This window comes from Sycon ciliatum, chromosome 13 (assembly GCF_964019385.1).
Source record: "Sycon ciliatum chromosome 13, ocSycCili1.1, whole genome shotgun sequence".
NCBI lineage: Eukaryota > Metazoa > Porifera > Calcarea > Leucosolenida > Sycettidae > Sycon > Sycon ciliatum.
The window spans coordinates 15392947-15414425 of NC_088655.1; the positions used below are offsets into that span (position 1 = coordinate 15392947).

General features: G+C 46.9%; 2 protein-coding genes across 3 annotated transcripts in view; both read right to left on the reverse strand.

Moving 5' to 3' along the window:
• Positions 1-1965: 1965 nt before the first annotated feature.
• Positions 1966-9850, reverse strand: LOC135829505 (uncharacterized). The gene is made up of 4 exons (XM_065341909.1): positions 9193-9850; positions 4674-4826; positions 4033-4245; positions 1966-3290 (listed from the first exon to the last, which is right to left on the reverse strand). Exons 1-4 carry the CDS (start codon positions 9541-9543, stop codon positions 2940-2942), a joined length of 1068 nt encoding a protein of 355 aa, XP_065197981.1. The 5' UTR covers positions 9544-9850; the 3' UTR covers positions 1966-2939.
• A 5282-nt stretch (positions 9851-15132) lies between these two features.
• LOC135829976 (EF-hand calcium-binding domain-containing protein 6-like) overlaps positions 15133-21479 on the reverse strand; it is a 28481-nt gene continuing 22134 nt past the window's right edge. Inside the window, exons 18-23 of one of the 2 annotated variants that reach the window (XM_065342366.1) lie at positions 20123-20217; positions 19005-19091; positions 18371-18453; positions 17450-17567; positions 16749-16817; positions 15133-15986 (exon numbers count right to left, since the gene is read on the reverse strand). In XM_065342366.1, the coding sequence (XP_065198438.1) occupies positions 15774-15986; positions 16749-16817; positions 17450-17567; positions 18371-18453; positions 19005-19091; positions 20123-20217 (665 nt within the window). In that variant the 3' untranslated portion in view covers positions 15133-15773. Of the gene's footprint in view, positions 15987-16748; positions 16818-17449; positions 17568-18370; positions 18454-19004; positions 19092-20122; positions 20218-21479 lie in introns of those variants that run through there. The other variant, XR_010555960.1, reaches the window with a different exon arrangement.

Consider the following 21479-nt stretch of genomic DNA (forward strand, 5'->3'; position numbering starts at 1 on the left):
GGGGCTCTACAAACCAATTACCAAAGTTAGTACTTCAGTAACATAGAGTAACATGGAGCGTCATAAAATTGGTGTCATTGGGGAAAATATCATCAATCTTGTCTCTTCATATAACATCATGGTCAATGGGTGGCGAGATAATAATAATGTACGAGGTTGAGTTTCCAGATAGTTATTAAAAGATTCAAATAGTAATTATTATAGAATGGTTGCTATGTATACAATAAATGAGGAGGCCGAGGGTTTATGACCAATAAAAACTATTATAAAAACCGAGGTCCCCCGAGGTTTTTATAATAGTTTTTTTTCATTATAATTTTTCATATAATAGTATTTTTCATAATCCCCGCGGCGCTGCGCGTCTTGGGGATTTGAAAAAATATTCCCTCCGAACCGTGCAATATCCTATACATAAGGGTGCCATGACTGTTTCTACTCGTGACAAGGGTGTGCACAAACACTCTTCACCAGCGCGTTCCATGCTGGACGGTCCGCAGCAATCCGCTCCAGACGGCGCAAGTCCTCGGCACTCCGCAGCTGCCCATTGTCCGACTGGGACAGATCGGTGTGGAGCTTTATTGGCAGTGTCACCCTCGGCCTCCCACGGTACCTCCTCTCAAGTATCGTGTATTGCTTGGAATAAACCTAATGTCGCTTCCATAGAATTGGGCACCATTGCCCGTTTGGCCTTGCGAAGTAAAATAAAAATCAACAACAACAACAACAAACTAAACAACTCAAAAACATTACCCTCAGGGGCTACACCCTCTCCCCCCCCCCCCCCTGGTACCCGCAGGGCTACACCCCCCCCCCCCCCCCCCCGGGATTAGCAGATTATGCTCTAGCGGATGCTCGCAGGATGCTCGAGAAAACAGCCAATGATGCTCTTATATGCTTCACCAAAAAGACCAAAAGAACAGATACACAGAGGCAATAGGCTTAGGACAGTAACTTAGGTTCTGCGAAAGTGCTCAATACCTGATTCAGACAGAGTGGCGTACACAAAGGCACACAATGAAACCTTGAAGAAAAAGAAAAGGATCAAGGAACTACAAGTTACGCTATAACAGTATCCACTAACACCACCGGTTGCTAAACAATCAGCTCATGCGATAACATTGCACGACACTGACCGACGTTAGAACCTTCCAAGTTGGAAGGCTGTTGGAGTGCACATCCAAGATTTGCTAGAGCTGTTAGCCAGTTAGTTGCAGAACGTCAGTACCGTCGGTCAGTGTCGTGCAATGTTATCGCATGAGCTGATTGTTTAGTAACTGGTGGTGTTAGTGGACATTATAGCGTAATTTGTAGTTCCTTGGTCCTTTCTTTTTTCTTCTATAAAATTAATCCTTGGCTCTCGATCCATCCGACTCCAATGGAACCTTGGCAAATAATTTATTTCCGTTGTGACTCAGAGTGTCATGGCTGAACCAATCATCAGAATGATAACAAAAAGAACAGATACTTGTCATGAAAAAAGGACTCAGATCATTGCCATGATGTGGACTGAGAGCTTTGTGGAAGTACAAGACAATAATCTGCAAGAGGAATACCAAATTCCCAAGCAAACGCTGAACTTTTGGGAGGTATCCTATAGTGGCTGCTAAGATATTACTCCAAATCGACAAGAAGTGCTATGTATGGACCTTCAATACCAAGTGTGTATAACAGCCTCATTGGGCATCTGCCCTTGATTTTCGGATGCCATTAATTTTTATGCTCCTTCTCAAAAAGAACCTGATTATATTTTGCCAAAAAGTATGCCTTCAATAGCAGGTGTGCATAACAGCTTCATTGGGCACCTGCTCTTGTTTTTCGGATGCCATTTTATGCTCCTTCTCAAAAAGGACCTGATTATGCCAAAAATTACCCCTACCCCCCCCCCTCCCCCCGCCCCATTACTCCTAAATCCCGCTAGCTGATCCACTTTGAAACTCCCTTCAACGCTCTGTCACTATGGTACCATCACTATCCAAGCCCGACCAAGGTCACGGTGCATGCCCTTCAGACAAGTGGAGTAACGACGAATGATAACATCGGAAGAAGAAGAAGAAGAAGAAGAAGAAGAAGCAAGACCCGCGACAAAAACGGAAGGACATTCAGAATCACAAGACAGGGGACCAGTAAGAGCAACGCCCAGTTGATGCTAGCAGCCTGGAGGGCATAGCCTGACAAGCCGTCAAAATTCATCATGCATTAATTTTCTTCTTAGATCGGTGCTGGGACCATGCCAAGCTAGTAATGATAATTACTAGCTTATTACGTATAGATACATGTATGTTCATGTATGTGTGTAGAGCATGATAACATACAGATACTGTACGTATGGATATAGAGCATAATACACGCCTGGGGATACTACTAGTGTCTGCGTGGAGCACGTGCAGGGATACATGTACATTCTACATACTACATGTACATGATTGTACAGTAACGTTATAATTTTACTACATGTACATGTACATGTATGTGTGAACATGACTGTTAGGTTATATGCCATGTTCGGATAGGTGAGTAGCAGATCTAGGCAGCGGGGGGATGAACTAAGTACAATGTCAGAGATCTAACAAACATCATAGTGCAATTGAAGGCTGCTATCATGCCTTGCTTGCAAAATTGTGGAAAAGTGGTGATGGTTCTCGGCGCGTGCGACACAATCCGGATCCGATCGGGTGAGGGGACTAACTCTGCATGAACATTGAATTTGAAGCAGCGGAATGATTCCGTCCAATGCAGCCTAATATGGCGATGTCCGCCGTATGTTTCACGACAGCGGCCGTGCATCAGGCAGGCCCGGGGCAAAGATTATCAACAGTAGTACCAACACAAAGCAACGTCATGATCTCTTCCTAAAGTAACTGTTTTTCCCATGAGCACAGCCAGGCCAACATTGGCAGACACAGGTGTGCATCATAGGACTAGCGGCTGTGGTGCTAGACTCACTCGGGCTTTCGTGCCAAGAAGAAGAGCATCGGCGAGAAGATGTCCAGCTTGCCGGCTTCGACGAGGCCGTCCGCCCCGCGGCATAGCATGGCGTGCGTCTTGGAAACGCCCTTGGGCGCCCGGCCGATCTTCTCCATGCCTATTAGCATTGCCTGCGTGGTCTTTCGGCCTATTGACGTGGCACGGAACACGCTCTTGGCAATGTCCTTGCCGAACGTGAGCGGTGAAAACCATGGTATTGGGTTGCCCCGGGACAGGTCAACTATCTCTAGCAGGTCTAGACCGGATGCCTTGATTGTTTCCCGGATATCGGTCTCCGTTCGCAGACACGGTAGACCATTTCCCTCCTGAATGAAACACACCATAGTAACGTTACATTACATAGTGAGACAAAGCATAGTGCAGGCCACAGTGAGATGATCAGTAGTTACAGAGCATCTGGGGCACATGTAGTTTAAAACTATCTGGTTTTTAAACGTGAGTCCTACGCCCTTTATAGTACTAACTCTGTTGTTCGCGCACGCACACACACACACACACACACACACACACACACACACACACACACACGCGCACACACAGCGATGCTCAGTGAAGTTCAAATCAAGTGAAACACTTTAGTGTAGCACCGGGCATGGTACGAATCCTGCCCTTGCCTGCAGCCCTCGGCCCTACGGCCCTTGGGCTGCAGGCTCGGGCAAGATTCAGCCATCATGACCACCTGCATGAGCGTGCTTGATTCCACACATATTTAACTGTCCCAACAGACAGTTCAATATGTGTGATAGAATCATCAGAAGGCTTGTGACTGATACATAAGCCATGCCAACGAAGTCCCATGGCAACCAATCACAGCGGAGGGCCAGCGTGCCGCATCAAGCTGCTTGCATGCACAGTAGATCTCTTGCAGAACGGAATGTATTCAGAAATGTTCCAGCTCTGCAAGCGCTTTTTAAAACTCAATTCCGGTCCAATGCAGCCCAAAACCCAACTTTAATTCTTAGCTGAAGCTATGCGAGGATGTTACGAGTAAGTGCACATGCCCGGATATTGAAACGTGTCGTTTCAATATTGTGTAATTCGTCTTACCAGCAGGTTATGGATGACATCATATTGCACTTTGCTAGTGCTGTCGTACTTGTCTGTGAAGATCCAATCGTAGCATGCAAAGTAGCTGCCTGGTTTCATGACGCGCATCACTTCGCTGTATACCTGCGCTAAGTCTGGCGAGTGGCATAGCGCCTCGCAAGCGTAAACGCCGTCGAAGGAGTTGTCCTCGAACGGCATGTGATGAAAGTCGCCCTGAGTCGTGCACGCAGAAGCACACGCACACGTACACATACACACACGTACGCACATCAGATCCATGGGAAATTTTCAGTTTTCGAGTGTTTCTCAGCTTAGAGCACATCATCCTCAGCATAGAAATCTGGAATAGAAACACAGAGAGTCTAAGCCGTACACTGGCTCATGGAGTACCTATAATTTTATTTTATGTTTACAGAAATCAAGACCCCTCTCCAGGTTACCACGCATATTTTGAGTAAAGAATAAAACACACGTGCATGCACATGTGCACACACACGCACGCACACACACACACACACACACACACACACACACACACACACACGCACGCACGCACGCACGCACGCACGCACGCACGCACGCACGCACGCACGCACACACACACACACACGCGCACGTGTAACAAGGACTGACGGCCTCACCTCTACGTAGCTGACCAGAGAATCTAAGCCCTTCTCCTTGGTTACCCGTGTGGCTCGGTCTACTTGATACTTGTTGATGTTGAGACCTACAATGCTGGTTCCGGACAGCTCAGCTATCTCTCTAGCCGGACCACCTACACCACATCCTACATCCTGCAAAAACAACAACAGGGTCGTGCACCACACATACCACATTTTCCAGGTCAGAAGCCGCCCTCGTAATTCATTGGGAAACGGCATAACATCCGCCCTGCAGCATAAAGTAGCCTTCTACCAAGCATTCACTTGAGTCACAGTACAAGGAAATCATCATCATAAAATTGAATGCACTGTGAGAATTCGCCTCCAGGGCAGACTAGTGGCACTGCTGCCCCATAGATAGGATGGTTAATGCCCCATCAAGAGGGCGGCGCTAATGCCCCGTCGACGCGCGGGCTACTGCCCATGCCAGACAGGGCCAATGCCTGTAGAGGGCAGAATAACTCCCCTTGGAGGTGCAGTGCTAGTGGTCATAGAGGGATGCAAGGGGGGGGGGCGAATACCACATAGAGGGGCAGGACTGATGCCCTGTAGAGAGAGAGAGAGAGAGAGATGGGGCTGATGGCCTTCAGATATAGTACATGCACACAGCAGTGCAAGTAGATCCCCCCTCCCCCCCCCCCCCCCCTCCCTCGTACAGGGCCAGTGTGGTGTTCCTCACTGCTCCATCTGAAAGGAATACAGGCAGTCACAGCACCCGTCCCGTCCCAAGAGGCCCAGCCGAGGTCCAGCAGTGGAATCAGATTTAGCACCCGACCCAACAGGACGCAAACAAGTTCAGCATTGTGCACCTTGTGGTGGTCATACATGTACATGTACAGTTAGTAACATCTACGCAGGGGGGGGGGGGGGACTACACTAGATACGGGTCACACTGTTAGCAAGTCACCTATCACGGTTATCACTCCGATTCAGGATAGCCGTGACTCTGCAAGGCAATCGCAAGTACTACAATGTCATGTACTGTACATTGTACACACTTCGACAGCTGCAAAACGGTTGTTGATGTTTGTTAGTGTTACAGAAAGTCAGACTTGTTTGGGCTGCTTATTGTTTGCGATTGCTTCACAGTAGATGGCGCGAGTTTTCAAAGTTTGGTAAGCAGCGCCTCTCGCAAATATCGCAAACATCTTTACGTCGCAAACGTCGGGCCCTATGTTCACAGTACATACATGACATGTAATTCAATGACTGATCAAAGCTAAAATGTATTATGGAGTATGTTGTTCATGAAGTACTTCAGTACACCATCATTTTACTTCAGTGCTGCTCCAATTTTTTTTTTATATTGTATTTTATTATTTTACTTGGGCATTCCCAACACACCCTAAGGTCTTCTTACAGGGTGCCCAATCACGTGAGTAACAGATAGTATGTGTCCTACACTATCTCACAACCCAGTACAGTGTGGAGTCTACCAGTGTTCCTTGGCGTAGGACTGCATAGTGCATGCCCAGCATAGTGCATGCCCAGCGCATTCTTGAACTTGACTCACTGTACAAGCTAGCAGGTCATACACAACCACAGACGCAACAGGGAAAGAGATTTTCTTAGCCTTTTTTCCTTCGTTTTTGGAGGTTTAATAAAAGAGTTTCCTTTGAAGCACCAGTCTTTATACATGTAAGCCTGGCTCCAGAGTGGTTGGAAAGATATAAAGGCCTATAATTGAGATGATACGGTACATGTACATGCATATGCACAAAGTAAAGTAAATTCCGCACATCTCAGCGGCGTTACCATTGGCTATACATTGTGTTGAGAACCACAAGGGTGAACCAGCTACCCCCTGGTAGAATCAGGCATGGTGGTGGCCTGGCAGTGGCTCGAGCGACACCAGTCTCTAAGGTTCTATAACGTACATTTGTACTTGTAGTGTGAAACCGACTGGTACATGGTGGCCGAGTGTGGTGCCATTCAGAACCAAGCCCGTGGTCAACTACCAGCACATTTACATTTACACGTGTAGCAACCTTATTGTTATGGTTATGCGGCAAAGGTGCAAGTGCAGCTGCATGCAGTAAGGCTATGCAAGGGTCACCCTTCACTCTACATACGCCCATTCAGCACGGACTAGGCCATGTTAGTGTGTGTGGAGGTGAATGCTCATATCAGAAAATTCGGTACCCTTTGACGGATGTTGACACTGGACAGGCACGCGGACATCCACATGTCACAACAACACTGAATGGCCCACCCACACACTCAGGCGTACACACAGGCACATGCCAAGGCACAGTGTCAACAAGGCTTGAACTCCCAAGTTGATTGTTGTCAATGTCAGTGTGGACGGTGCATGGGCTATTGTACCGGCTAGCTGGCCAGCTGCAGTTGCCTTCCACGTGCCCTTCCAAGTTTAGATATACCCATACCACTCAGGCACTGACATTGTTCTCCTGGAATCCATGGCATGGACTGTGGACGAAGTAAAGACCGACATTAATTTAATGGAAGACTTGAGCTTTAGGTGATGACAGCCATGATGTCAGGCTCTTTGACACATGTCACGTGAGTTTATGACAGAGTCTGTCAGGTGCGTTTCGACAGAGATCTTTCTCTGAACCAGTATTGTACCACTAGTTTGTACTACTACTGTACTAGTCTTTTGACTTGTCTTGTCAGAGAAGACCATGACGATATCGGGCCATAATGCCATAACGACGTCCTGTGCACTGTGCGGCGTGTGCCCAAGAACTGCATGCCTCCGCATGAGGACCAAGGAAGGACCACCTCGAGTCAAGGAGACAAGGATGCTGGTACCTGCCATGTGCGATACATGGAATACTGCACTGTCAAGTGTCAACGAATGTCACGTCCAGTGCATACAGCTGAATAAAATCCGATCAAGAGAGTCAAGTGTGCGCCGGTACAGTAGCTGTGCAGCCTAGTCTTGTGCGGGAGGCGCAAACTCGACTCGCTCGATCGGATTTTAGACTTTAGTGGGTAGCATTGCACATGCCATCACAAAGTGCATGCAGTGCAGGTGCATGGTCAGTTTATTGTTGCTTGTCGTATTGCACTGGCTGCACGTGCTGGTCGGAAAAGACCTGGGACCATTCCGTAGCGCTGCGTGCACTGGCTCTTATAAGTTATAATAATTATAACACGTCTTGTGATCACTGTCTGGCCTTTTTTAGAGCCAGACCCAGGTTCTAGCTGGCAGATACACACTGGCACTCCGACTGAGTCCGAGTCTGTGACCGTACCGGCGGGATGTAAAATCTACGAAGCACGTTTTCTGCACAACCTCCAGCGTGCTGTATCTGTTCTCGCCAGCTCAAAGAACCTGCGAGACTTCCCAACGCTGGTATAGTAGTACACAACTGCAAGCAGAATGGTCGGATCAAGGGCTTAGGTCAAGGAACTCCATGCGCCATGTGCCACATTCCTGTCTCTTTTCCCTGTCTCACCTGCCGTTGAACACGAGCACCTGCTCGGGACAGTGGACTCCTCTACTTGTATCGCGCCTTCCAAGAGTCAAGACGTGCCAGTCCAACATCAAGGACTCGTGGACATGAGTCATCCAAGCAAAGAAAATCAAGCCATAAATTCCTGGTACGTTTTGATGCATTATCACTACCAGTGCCACACCCTCTGCATGCAAGTCATGCATAACCTCGAGCAATGCAAGGATTAGGAGCCTGGACTCCTGTGCATGATTGCAGTACTTCGAAGTACAATAGTAGCAGCGCGCAAGTGTCAATGCCCTTTCCACTCTCACTCTGGTCGAGTAGTGTTGGAGGAGCATGACAGGGCCGCGTTTCGACTCTCTCTCTCTTCACGACTCCATGTACAACTGACAATACTAACAATAGAGGTATTGTGCTTTTGAGCAGGAATCATTGACTGCATGATGCAGGAAAGTATACAAGAAGAGGAACACAAGCAAACACTGCACGAATGATCTTGTCGACACCTCAATCCAAGCCAACTTACTGCAATAACTACATGTTTAATAATAGTTATGGGTACTTTGGCGGCAGCTATTGAATGTACACCTAGAGGCTGTCAAGGCTAGGATAGAGACTAGAACGGTACACTGCAGTCGACTAGTCCTGCTGCTGGCACATTATACGATCTCCCGGTGCCACACACACACACACACACATTTTATAAGCATTCATCCAGTGTAGGACAATCAGACATGTACATGTATACCGGTTCTTTAGGACGCGACGTACCAAGGTAATCAGTACTCCCAGTCTTCTTACGGTCGTCGTTCATTACGACATTAGTCGATAGCTTACTACTAGTTATAATTAATTTTACTAACTACCTAATAACGGGGACACCGATTTTAACATTTACAGCACTACAATATTGAATAGAGCGATTCTATCTGCACCGCAGTACCACAGGCAATAATTGTCTTCAATACTCAGGCAATAATTGTCTTCAATACTCAGGCAATAATTGTCTTCAATACTCAGGCAATAATTGTCTTCAATACTCAGGCAATAACATTAACAGCCAACTTGCTTACCAGTATTTTCATTCCGCATCCAGCCTTGACCTTGACAGCCAGACGATGCTGATGGCGAGCCTGGGACTCGCTGAACGCTTCTCCAGGTCGGATAGGCGCAAAATGAAACGATTGTCCCCAGCCGTACTCATAGAAGTCGGTCACTTGGTCGTAGTAACGATTGACTACATCGTCGTAATTGCCTTTGCGTTGCTCTTCGGACTTCTTCTCCTTCTCGCCTTGGCTATCCGCCACGCCACTGCCGTTCGTCTTTCCGTAGTACGTTTGCGTGTAGTAGTCGGCCTGCGGTGCCGACTGGCCGGACTTTCCGCCGGTGACATCCTGCAGATTCTGCACTGTGGTGGCTGCCATGCTGCCGAGTTGTGTAGCGTGAGCACTGCAGAAGAGGAGGAGGAGGAAGTATTGATGAAAATCACACAGGCGGACTGCTGAAATGAAGATATAGGGTAGCCGATGCTAGTCCGAACAAAATAACGTGAACTACACGGTTGCTCGGAGAAGAAAGAAGTGATTAGCAGGAGAAGTGGGGTAGCTCTTTTCCTAACTGTTTCCGTCCTGTGCAGCCTGTTGTGATAGTGCCGAGTCGGGAGACTAGATTTATAGACACGGCGTTGTGGCTAGCCGTGTATGGTCTGCGATCTCTGAAGTAGAATGATTTTAGGTGTAGGTTTAGAGCGACCTGCTGCACTGGGCAAAGGAGGTGCAAAACAATTTGGGAATGATAATGTGATGTGACGTGATGTGTTTTGATGCTAGCGAGCACGCCTAGGAGTGAGTCGTGGAATGGTGTGACACTCTGAGACCCCGGAGCCATTATCATTCTCATATTATCGAATTCCAGTCTAGACTGCAGTACTGGTCCATAATGGTACTGGGAGAATGACTGTGATTATTGGTGGTGGTGTCGTTGTAGGCAAAGCGACTTGGTATGGGCCCATTCGCCTTCTCAAGTGGTATCGTGTCAATCCTATTCGTGTGCTATGATGATGCTACATCATGATTGAGGTGTAGATCTACGGAGCTGGAGCTGGAGGTGTGAATCGTGTGATGTCAAAATTACTCGGTGACACTCGCACTAGACTGAGATGTAGTAGAGTAGAGGCACACACTATCAGAGTCCATACCAGATACCACACCATCACTACTATTATAATAATAATAATTAATTACTACACTAGCCTGCGGTGTAGGTACATACTATTTTATCCCTTTCCATGCCAGCATGTTTTCCTGTGTTGGCCACGCATTGTTCAGGCGCGGAGCTTTAAAAGCTCGCATCAGATTAAACTATGTAGTACTGGAAAATATGAGGTGCATGCTGCTAGTAAAAACTTAAAATGCTCTATGCACGTGCATACCAAGAGTGTCATCATGTGGCCCCACCCCGTGACAGCTCGCTGTTTCGACCTAGCTGTTGCAGCATCAGCCGTGGACCGTGGTACTGGAAGCTACTACTGATGCAATCACACGTGACGAAAGAGAGGAATCCTGTAGTGTAGTGTAGGCATGGTGCGTCGGTGGTGGCCTCACTGACACTGGCCTGGCACAAGCCAAACCTCCCTCTCTACTCTACAATGCACATGTACATCTAGCTGGTTGTGTGTTTCTCAACAATCATGTTCATTGTCTACACTGTATACAGTAGCTGGTGGTAACGTCATGGAGTCGTGGACGGGCGAACGAACTTTGCTCAGTTTGCTTTTAGAAAGCCTTGCAAACTTCAGGCTCCTCGTCAGCGACATACTCCACAACTTTCAATGCCGTCTCACCCGGTGGAGTACAGCATAAAAGGGGAAGGAAATTGAGCGACAGTCAATACACGCGAGTTATTATTATTATTATGAACAGTTTCGCGTACTTGAGGACCAGCCTCTTTCCGCCTCTGTGTTCCTGAGCAATAGAAGGAGAGAGACAAAACTATACTATTATGATGATGACAAGGGAAGACATGGACTGCAAGGTACGGTTTACAAATCGACAATAAGCAAATACACGCGAGTGCCATGAAGAAAACTGTGAGATAAGAGGTTTTTTAAGGCTACATTCAATATTTTAAAAAAATTTTGTGTTACGAGAACAAAATACAGTGCTAAAATAGAATGAAGGTAGCAGTACTATAGTCTACCGGTATTAGTGTCTCGCCCCCCCCCCCCCTTTGCACTCAGTTCTCACTTCACTTCTATTGTCTCACCTTTCTTCATTCATGTACATTGTACTACATTGTACAATACTCAATACTAGTACATAGTACAATGTATCCTCTCATACCTTTGGTAGACTCTCCAAAGCTCTCCAAACGTATAATTTTATAAAAAGCTTGGACTTGATTCCTGGGTCCGGACTGGGCTGTTGTCGTACATGTATTGCCTAGTCTATTGCTGCATTATATTTTTTTCGGGGGTAACGGCCTCTTTTACGGACAAAATAAGGTCATGTAGACGTGAAAAATTGAGATACCATGAAAGGTAAAATAGAATTTTATTCAAGTACAATACATTGGGAAACTCCAAGAAATTCCACGTAAAACAGACGAAATTCAGTTTTCAATGGCCGATGCCTACCCCAGCACCGTCCTACGTCGACAGGCCTGTCAGGCGCCTTCTAGACCCGCGGAGCCGGAGGTCGACCGCATGGATCACTGCAAATTGGCTGCGAACTCGCACCCAAGCCATGATGATTGAAAATGGCGTGTCCCACTTGAGGGTGAGGCGACCAGCAAGTCGCTTCTGATAGCTGGCGTATTCGCGATGTAGCACCCCATCCGTGGAACAAACCAGTGGTGTGAACGACCCACGGAGGTCCTCGGAGGCCTGACGGTACTTCTTTTTCTTCGCGTTAGCAGGGCCGTTGGAAGTAGCTTCCCAGGATGAATGGGAGTAACTGGGTGCGTTGGCATCAATGATGCGATTATCAAAAACGCCACCCTGTTATCCTCCCACACACCCCGGGCAAGCCAATCTGCCCGAAGAGCAGGCTGCCCCGTCCGATCACCCTCCGGCACCATGATCGACTCGACGACAACACCACCAAATGCCATATCAGCTAGCTTTGCATCGCTATCACGCAGATCATTGTGGCCTCGCTTGATAAGTCCACCTTTCGGGCAGTCAAGGCCATGCTGAAGAGTGAAGGGCTTCCCACAACCATCACATTGCGCTGGCAGGGCAAGCGGCTGCCGACCAAAGCGGATGTCAAGTTGATCTCGGAATTCTGTACTCGATAGATCATACCCCTCGCGCTCCAGGGGCAACACCGTAAGCCATCCGGAGGCATTTCCCCGTACGATGCGGGAGAGGGTGCGCTCCTCAAGCTGTGGCAGGTCACTGAGAATTGATTGGCTGATTTCAGCGGAAATCACATCTCGTTCCCTGCTGATTTTGCTTGTGATGCGGCGACAGTGAGCGCTGTGATCATTTACGTTTACGGGGTTACCAGATTGGATGGAGTTGCGCAGGATGTCAGTTGCGTTTCTCGAATTCTGGTAAGCCTGGGGTGCTGTGTGGACAGGATCGGCCAAAGCCAAGCCACCATACTTGACTGGCAGGGTGAGGAGCTGGTGTTCCCGAGGAAGAACCTCCCGCCCAAGGATGGCTGGGGCAAATTGCTCCAGGATGACGTCTTGAGCTCGATCAGGACATGTACATGTACCTGACTTTTAGTTTGCTCTCTCAGACTCCTTCATCGATGAGTTTCACTTCGTAAGTAAGTTCGTATGCCTTTCCCAACGAACTATTTGCACGAAAACAAAGCGCCAGCACTCTCCTGCAGAACGTGGACTATAAGAAGTGTCATGGCTTCACCCAGACAGAGTCACAGTTTGGTGAGACTACTTGACATTGTATAACAATTATTGTGCATGCACCCGTAATGGTCGTCTCGGCCAGAGTAGTCTTGTCCAGTCTACAGAATAGAATGATGTACAATCATGTACAGGTACAATGACAGCAGTTAGGAGCAATCAACTACAACTGTACATGACATTTAATTGTACTGCAATACTTTTCTGTTTGTATCGCTTAGTTCGCACCATTGGTTAGTCTATGCCATGCCCATGCGGTGTACATGTAGATCTACATGATGTACAATACAATCATCATGTACATGACGACAATGATTATTATCTCAGCTCTCTTCGACAATTCGAGTATATCGGCCAGTTTTCCACTTACATTGTACCTGTATGTTCTTACATGTACATGTACATGACTGATTGTGTAATGTGGGTGCATACATACATATATATATGTATTTGGACAATTACATAAGTACACCTGGCTTTACCCAGTCGAGCACTCTACCCCTACACTGCAAGTTAGCTATGGACGCTTCAAGGCCAATGCAACTGGGATATTCCCTGAAGAACATCCCTCTACAGTCGCCCAAGCAGTACCGGAAATGTCTGATTGACAGGATTAGCGCTAAATTTGTTTATGCTTGTGGCCCTTATGTGTTTATAAGCATATTGTTGGGTAGACCCGAGTATCAGTTGTCTGATGATTGCCTAACGGCATGAAACTCAGAGTTACAACCAACCTGAACGTCCTCCGCTGAGTCTGCTAAGTACAGCTGCATTGGTGTCTTCAACTTAATTACATGCCATGAAAATTAATGTAGAACAACTGGATAATTATCTCAAGGTTTGGAGACTCCACTGTAGCCAATACTTGAATCCATACATCCTGTACACACACCTTGTACACACTCTCTCTAACGGTCTCTAGGCTACACTGCAATTGATGTACATTAGATCAAATTTTCGGGCAAGGCCCGTCTGGCCCATCATCAGGAATATTCCCAGTGATGATGGGCCTCGCCCGAAAATTTGATCTAATGTCTATTAGAGAGAGTGTGTACAAGGTGTGTGTACAGGATAACTGGATAATTAAAAAGTAAAAAAGGACCAAGGAACTACAAGTTAGTTACACTATAATGTCCACTAACACCACCAGTTACTAAACAATCAGCTCATGCGATAACATTGCACGACACTGACCGACGGTACTGACGTTCTACAAGTAACAATTAACTGATAATCCGTCAACGTCCTTCACAGCTGAGACTTTCAGCTCGTGCTTATCTTGGTTGCGCTCACCTTTCCCTCCTCATGTTATTTCTATAGCAGTACTTAGAACCTTCCAAGTTGGAAGGCTGTTGGAGTGCGCATCCAAGATGTGCTAGAGCTGTTAGCCAGTTAGTTGTAGAACTTCAGTACCGTTGGTCAGTGTCGTGCAATGTTATCGCATGAGCTGATTGTTTTAACTGGTGGTGTTAATGGACTTTATAGTGTAACTTGTAGTTCCTTGGTCCTTTTTACTTTTTATAAATAATCCTTGGCTCTCCATCCGAGTTCAAACTGGATAATTAGACGTGATAGTTAGACCCCGACTGCGACAAGGGGTGGATTTATCAGGATTCCATCAGGATTCTTTTTTTACCGTTGTTGTTTCTGACTATTCTTCTCTGCACTATTCTTTCGAGTATCACCTCTCTGCTGAATTAGAATTTATTGGTCTCGATGATGCGTGTACATGCACTGCTGCTATTCGCGAGTCACCGGCGTTGTCATGTACATGTTGTACAGTCATGTGCAATGTACATGTACATAGTATAACGAGGACTAGGGACGGCGAGGTTGTCGTTGTTATTCGCGAGCTGGACTGTAGTAGTAGTAGTACTAGTAGTAATGCAGACGATGGAATGACGTGCCTAGCGCCGATGCATGCCAACTCCTTGACGTTCGGAATTGCTCTGCCTGTTTCAATTACATGCTTCATTTTAAATATGGATTTCCCTTTTCTCTGCGTCTGCCCTTGCTGTTTCCCGATCTCATGTTACCACGCCCTTCTGTCGTCCACATGTATCAAAGGAGGCGAAATCGCCTGTTTGTGGTGCGACGTTAAATAAACTTCTACATTCTACAACCAGATGGACATACACGTGTTGAATGATTATTGTGTATCAGTGTATTGTATTTTTTTAGGATTACCCAGAGGCTCTAGGCCTGTCCGGGGATATCCTACCCAAAGAAATTTCATGCGATCTTCGAATAAAGTTTGAATGAATAAATGATCGGGAAAGAGTAAAGCGAGGGTATGTTGTTGCAAAATAGAGCAAAATAATGGCAAGATCAAGACACAAGTTCATTCCTTGCTATTCGTTGACAGGAATAAAGAGCAGTACACACATGCATGTGCACGCGTGCGCGCGCACGCACACTCACGCACGCACACACACACACACACACGTTGGGTTGTAACATACAAGTAATACTGTATGTGATGTGAAAGGTGCCTGGGAGAAAAGAGTAGCAAAAAGCAACAGTTAGAGGGGAATACAGAAGATAATTATGCTGTGTTGCTGATATGACTGATTTTGCGTGTTAGACTGCGGCTGGGAACGAAGGGTCGGAAGCGCTACTAAAGTTGCTCAGATACTTGGAATCACAGACACACATGACAGATATAGAATAAAGTGGAACTCTACAGGCTAGTTGCTGACACATGTACCCTGTTGCAGGAAGACTGGCCCACACCTGGGCACTCTACTGTTGAGATGACAACAAGCAGATGGAGACACAATGGCTAACCCATCATACCTCGTACAAAGTCATTGTAATCGATTTGCTGCTTGAAATCCTTGTCAAAGTGATCACTGAGATGAAACAGCTCCTTCTTGGAGATCTCAATGCCACACAGGGAGAAGACGGTGCGTAGCTGATCCAGACTCACATAACCCGTACGCAGTGGATCTATGCGCCTCAGACCGTGCACAAGGGGCTTCCACTGACGCTGCAGCTGCAGTACACAACACAACAACAACACAATTACACGTACCAGCACATTTACACATACCAACACGCACACACACGCGCACGCACACACACACACACACACACACACGCACACACACACACACACACACAAACAGCACAAACACAACAGTCAGGCACGAGGCAGTACGGATTATACATCCCCCATCTGAAGGTTCGCAAAGTGGTCAACTTCCAATGCTCCATACAGCTCTCTAGCGCAGCAGTTAAAATGGTTTGTTGCAACTTGGTTTTCACGCTGAGTAATCATCAGGAAAACGTAGGTTTGGTTCGCTGTTGTCACCAAGGCACGGCTTGGTCACGGCCTTCATGGCCTGCCACATACATCGACAAAATACACATGCACGTACATGTATGCCCGACATGACATCATTATGACATCACAGGCCAGGGACAGCAGAACAAGTACGGCTGGTCAGGCCATGACCGGACCAACCGGTTGACCACCAACACATATTCACTGCTGTATCCCCTCCATAATGACAAACAAAGTACGAAAAACTATGGTATGGCCGCACCAATCGAAAACTGCTTCCGTAGATATTTGTATTTTTGTATTTTATTATTTTACTTGGGCACTCCCAACAGACCCTAAGGGCTTCTTACAGGGTGCTCAAGCTGAATGAATGTGTTAAGTTCCTGGCGAAATGAATTGGGGATATGACTTGTGCCAGTCTTGCAAGCCAAACACGAACAGCGTTACATCAGCAACATAACGGTGCCATACCTTTCTGCGGAGAGCGGCAAGAGTGCCTGGCAAACCCTTGTTTGGCTTTCCTGCTACGGCTACTGGAGGCTGAGGACAGAGAGAGAAGAGCACAAATTCATGACAGTTGGTGAAGTGTGTGAAGCAGTCTTTGCTCTAGTATTTCAAACCAACCCGGTACACGTGTACCTGGCACAACTCTTCCAACCGGGTCAGAGCCGGGTACGGTCAAGTGCCGCTAGCCTACTGCAAGTGCATAAGGGAGCTGTAAATATGTTAGGACACCCCGGTTACAATGTATACGTGGCATATATATATTCCCAACCGGGTCACCAAACGGGTCCAAGTACCACCTAACCAGGTCGCTGACCTGGCTCCGGAGCAGATACTATGAAGACATCTCAACCCAGAGTGACAACAGGAGATTGAGTAGCAACAACAGTCATGTATTTACACACACTCTCTCAATCCTCAATTCTCAATCTCTCTCTCAATGCTCAATCTCTCTCTCAATCCTCAATCCCTCTCTCAATCAATCCCTCAACCCCCCCCCCCCCTCTCTCTCTCTCTCTCTCTCTCTCTCTCTCTCTCTCTCTCTCTCTCTTTCTCTCTCTCTCTCTCTCTCTCTCTTTCTCTCTCTCCCCTGCAGTTGTAGCCAGCCAAAAGGGCAAGATAGCTCCTCGGTAAAACAAAAAACTTAAAAACGACTTGTCCCAACTTACATTGGTATGCACAACAACAGTTCCATCATATTGGCTGAGGAGACCTGACATGTCATTGCCTACACGATAGGTCTTGTCTGACGGCCTGTACGGGGCTAGGAACGACTTGTAGCTGATCCTGTACAGGTACACAAACACAACAGGAAGATCAGGGGTGGAGCTCGTACACCTGGTGTGGTGACTAGTATCTGCCAGACACATCTGTGGTGTGGTGACCATAGTACGCGCCGGAGCACATGTCCGCGGTGTGGTGGATATGTACGAAGGGCAACCCCATAGCTCCAATTTTGCCTATTTTGACTACTGTATAAGTACAAATTTTCGTTTGGAATTAACTTTTGCCATATTCGTCAGGGGCACGAAATAACTAAAGTTTGTACCAAACTAAAGTTTTTTGTCTGAACGTTCGGGGTCACAGACCGCGACCAAAAACGAAATTTAGTACGTAACAAGCCTGCTGGTGGAGCGATCTAACGAAAGATTTCGTGAAGAAAAATTTGTACTAACTTATACAGTATGTAGTACCTATGACTGGCGGGCATTTGCTGGTGTGGTGACGGGACTACGCTGACTATACACGACCTACGCACCTGATGATGGTCTGTACGGAACTAGGAATGACCTGTAGCTGATCCTGTACATGCACACAGGTGTTGTAAGCCAATTTCATTCCTGCTCCCAGCCCCGGTGCCATCTCCACACATAGGCAATTGACGGCATTGGGGAGACTATTTTACTACGAGTAGACGACGGAAACACAACTGCACATGACGAACGCAGGGCGAAGACTGCTTTTCACAACACAGCAACACGCGCACATGCACCAACACCACGTACACATGACGTAAATGAAATAATGTACTACAACACAGGCAAGAGGACAATGATAGAAACGTGACAGCAATGACAAGGTGAGGATACCTGTCGGATCTATTCTGATGCTTGTAGCCAAGCGAGGCTGCTTCCGCTTCGGTCAGGAGAGGGCAAATACACTTCAGCACCGACTATCGACAGAAAGCATGTGAATGTACGCATCCACAAACAAACACACACACACACACAACACACACACCACACCATGACATCACATGCCACATAATGACATCACACATCACAGTGCACCTCATGCAGGCCAGCCGGAAGACCAGCAGAACCAGACTGGTTGGTCAGGCCATGGTCGGACCAACGGTTTGACCACCAATGCATGCTTGCCATGTTTACCCGCCTTATCGTATACAAAGTACAGTCAGACCTCGCTTATCCGGTCTTCCCTTATCCCTCGCCATCGAGAAGAAAACCGGATACCGATTTACAGCACATGTCATGCACACATACAGTATGTGTGTTCGATTTCCAGTTCCCTCGCCTACTAATATCCGGATAGTTTAGTGGAAAACGGATGTGCACGGTTAAGCGAGGGTTGACTGTCTGAAAAGTTGCGACACGGCCGGAGCAATCAAAAACTGCTTCCGGCATCCTGTCATGCCTCTGCAGTGCATACTCCCCATCCCACAGACACACACACAGCAATAGAGAACCCAGTGAATGACCGTACCACAAAGTCTGTCATGCTTAGCATGCCCGAGTCCATCGGATCTTGTTCAACAAACTTCTTCAGAACTGTGTAGTAGGCCAGGGTCAACTACAACATTGCACACAGACACATACACACAGACACACGTACACATATACACACGTACACACAGACACATGTACACACGTACACACAGACACACGTACACACAGACACACGTACACACATACACACGTACACACAGACACACGTACACATGTACACACGCACACACATCGTTAGTTTTTAAAAATATATACACCAAACATCAGAGAGGAGCATGGCTTGGCAGCACTGATACGTAGGTACACAGTGATACGTGCACAGTGCTATACATGTGTAGCATGCACAGTGCACACGCACGCACACACCACACACACAGACACACACACACACACAGACACACACACAGACACACACACGCACACACACACACACACACACACACATTCCAGCTCACAACCACAGTAGGTGTCATCTTGCAGTCTACATGTGTATGTGCACTCTACTCAGCACTACATCTACATACTGTAAAACGAACGAATCTCCAAGTCTAATGTTTTAATGACCATTTTTTTCCGTTATTTGAAGAAACGTTATCGCGAACCCGGTTTGAGATGTCTGTGTAAAGATGTGCATACAGATGGGTGGCCAGGCAGCCAGCGTTAAACTTTCTCCACGTTATCATGCCAAAATTACAAAAACGTTAAACTTTTTGGCCGTTAGACTTTCCCGTTTTACAGTACTCGTGTACTGGGTATGCAGTGCTAGTGCCGCCAGTGCAGCAGTGGAGTGCTGAGTTGGACTCAACAGCCTTGTACACCAACGCACACACACAGACAGACATCCTAGCATATTGCAGGTCCAATTACGCAATGTGTTCTTTTCCTAATGAAGGGTTTCCATTCGTCTTCGCAAGCCCTTTCTTCTCTTGAGAATCGACAACTACCCACGTTTGTGTTAACTGGAAAATGTCCAAACCTGGGCGAAGAAGGTAGATACGAGTCTAAGCGAGTGGCTTCGATAAGACGCTGGAGGGGTTTACTGCCCAGTACTAAGGAAGGACTTCATACTGATCTGTGCAATCCTAGGGACCTTACCATAGATCTGAGTCTGTCCATGACAATATCTTCATCGCGGTGCAGCTTCTTAGAGCGCATCAAATAATGATCATCCGTCATGTGCTTGCCGACAGCTGTAGCACACCATAATACAATTGCATGTACATGTATGCACACACACACATATACACGCGCACACGAATGCATGCATGCACCCAAGCTCAAACACGGGCGCGCACACACACACACGTACACGCACACACGGTGAAGTCATTGGCATCATGACAGTGTGAATAATTAGGTTACATAAAGGTAACACTCTGGTTAATCCACTGCTCGTACAGTTACTATACTTCTGGATTACGAGAATTATTTATTTGTGTCTTGTATTACATGAGCTCTTACTTTGCAGCTGATTCCAGCCTTGTGAAACAGATAGCCGAATTCTCCGCCGAGTTCTAGTTCCCTAGCTTCTGTAAGGATTTTCATTACAGACTCCATTCTAGCTTCGAAGAGATTTCTATTCAAGTGCATTTGTTCTCAAACAAATTCTTTTATACTTACACACTTCAGGCTCTTGAACATGTTGAAGGTTTTCACTAGTATACTTTCATGCCTTATCATCAGGTGAAATACTTCCTATATGTATGGGTCACGCATTTGAAGCTGTTGTTCTGGCTCTTCTCCCTTGCGCTGTTTCTATCACCTCTCTACTGTACTTAATCCATTGTCAGTGTTTATTTGATTTTGCCTGCGTTCTACCTGACCCTAAGCCATGCAAGTATACTAGTGGAAACTTTCAAAATGTTCAAGAGCCTGAAGTGTGTCCTACTTCTAAGTATAATGGCATTCTTGTCTCCAAGGAAACTGTTCGCTTATTTAAACGAATTCTTTGTATGATCAAGAGGGGTAAGTAGCAGCATTCGGCCTTGTCCAGATTCTTATCAACCACCAACCAGCGACTATCACTACATGACTGTACTCTCACTAACACCCTCCCCCCCCCCCCCCCTCCCCCCCCCCCGCTTTACATTACTAGTATCCGCGGTGTAGTCTATCAGTATCGCCTTTGCTTAGCCTTAATCTTCGCGCCTAAGATGCGCCATTATGTTTCCCCCCTTTTTGCGCCTAAGATGCGCCATTATGTTCCCCCCCTTTTTTTCCTTTTTTTTGTTGCTACAAAAGGGTGAAGTTCACTATCTGTTAGCCATTCTACATTATCAACCTTCACTGACGAGATCCTGATGATCGAAACAGCTGCTGTCTGAAGGAGCAGAGTACCAACTGAAGTGTCGTTTTGCTGATGGTGTGCTGTGGCAACGCGTTGAGGTCGGCCGGAGAGCGCAGCGGTGTGGTGTGCTGTGGTGTGCTGTGGTGGTTGATAAGAAATTCTTCG

Excerpts from the sequence above, each read along its gene's own strand:
- LOC135829505 (XM_065341909.1), bottom strand. The coding sequence starts at position 9,543 with ATGGCAGCCACCACAGTGCAGAATCTGCAGGATGTCACCGGCGGAAAG. Across the intron at positions 4,827-9,192 it reads GATGCGGAATGAAAATACTG|GATGTAGGATGTGGTGTAGG; the intron begins GTAAGCAAGTTG and ends TTGTTTTTGCAG. Across the intron at positions 3,291-4,032 it reads ATGTCATCCATAACCTGCTG|GAGGGAAATGGTCTACCGTG; the intron begins GTAAGACGAATT and ends TGTTTCATTCAG.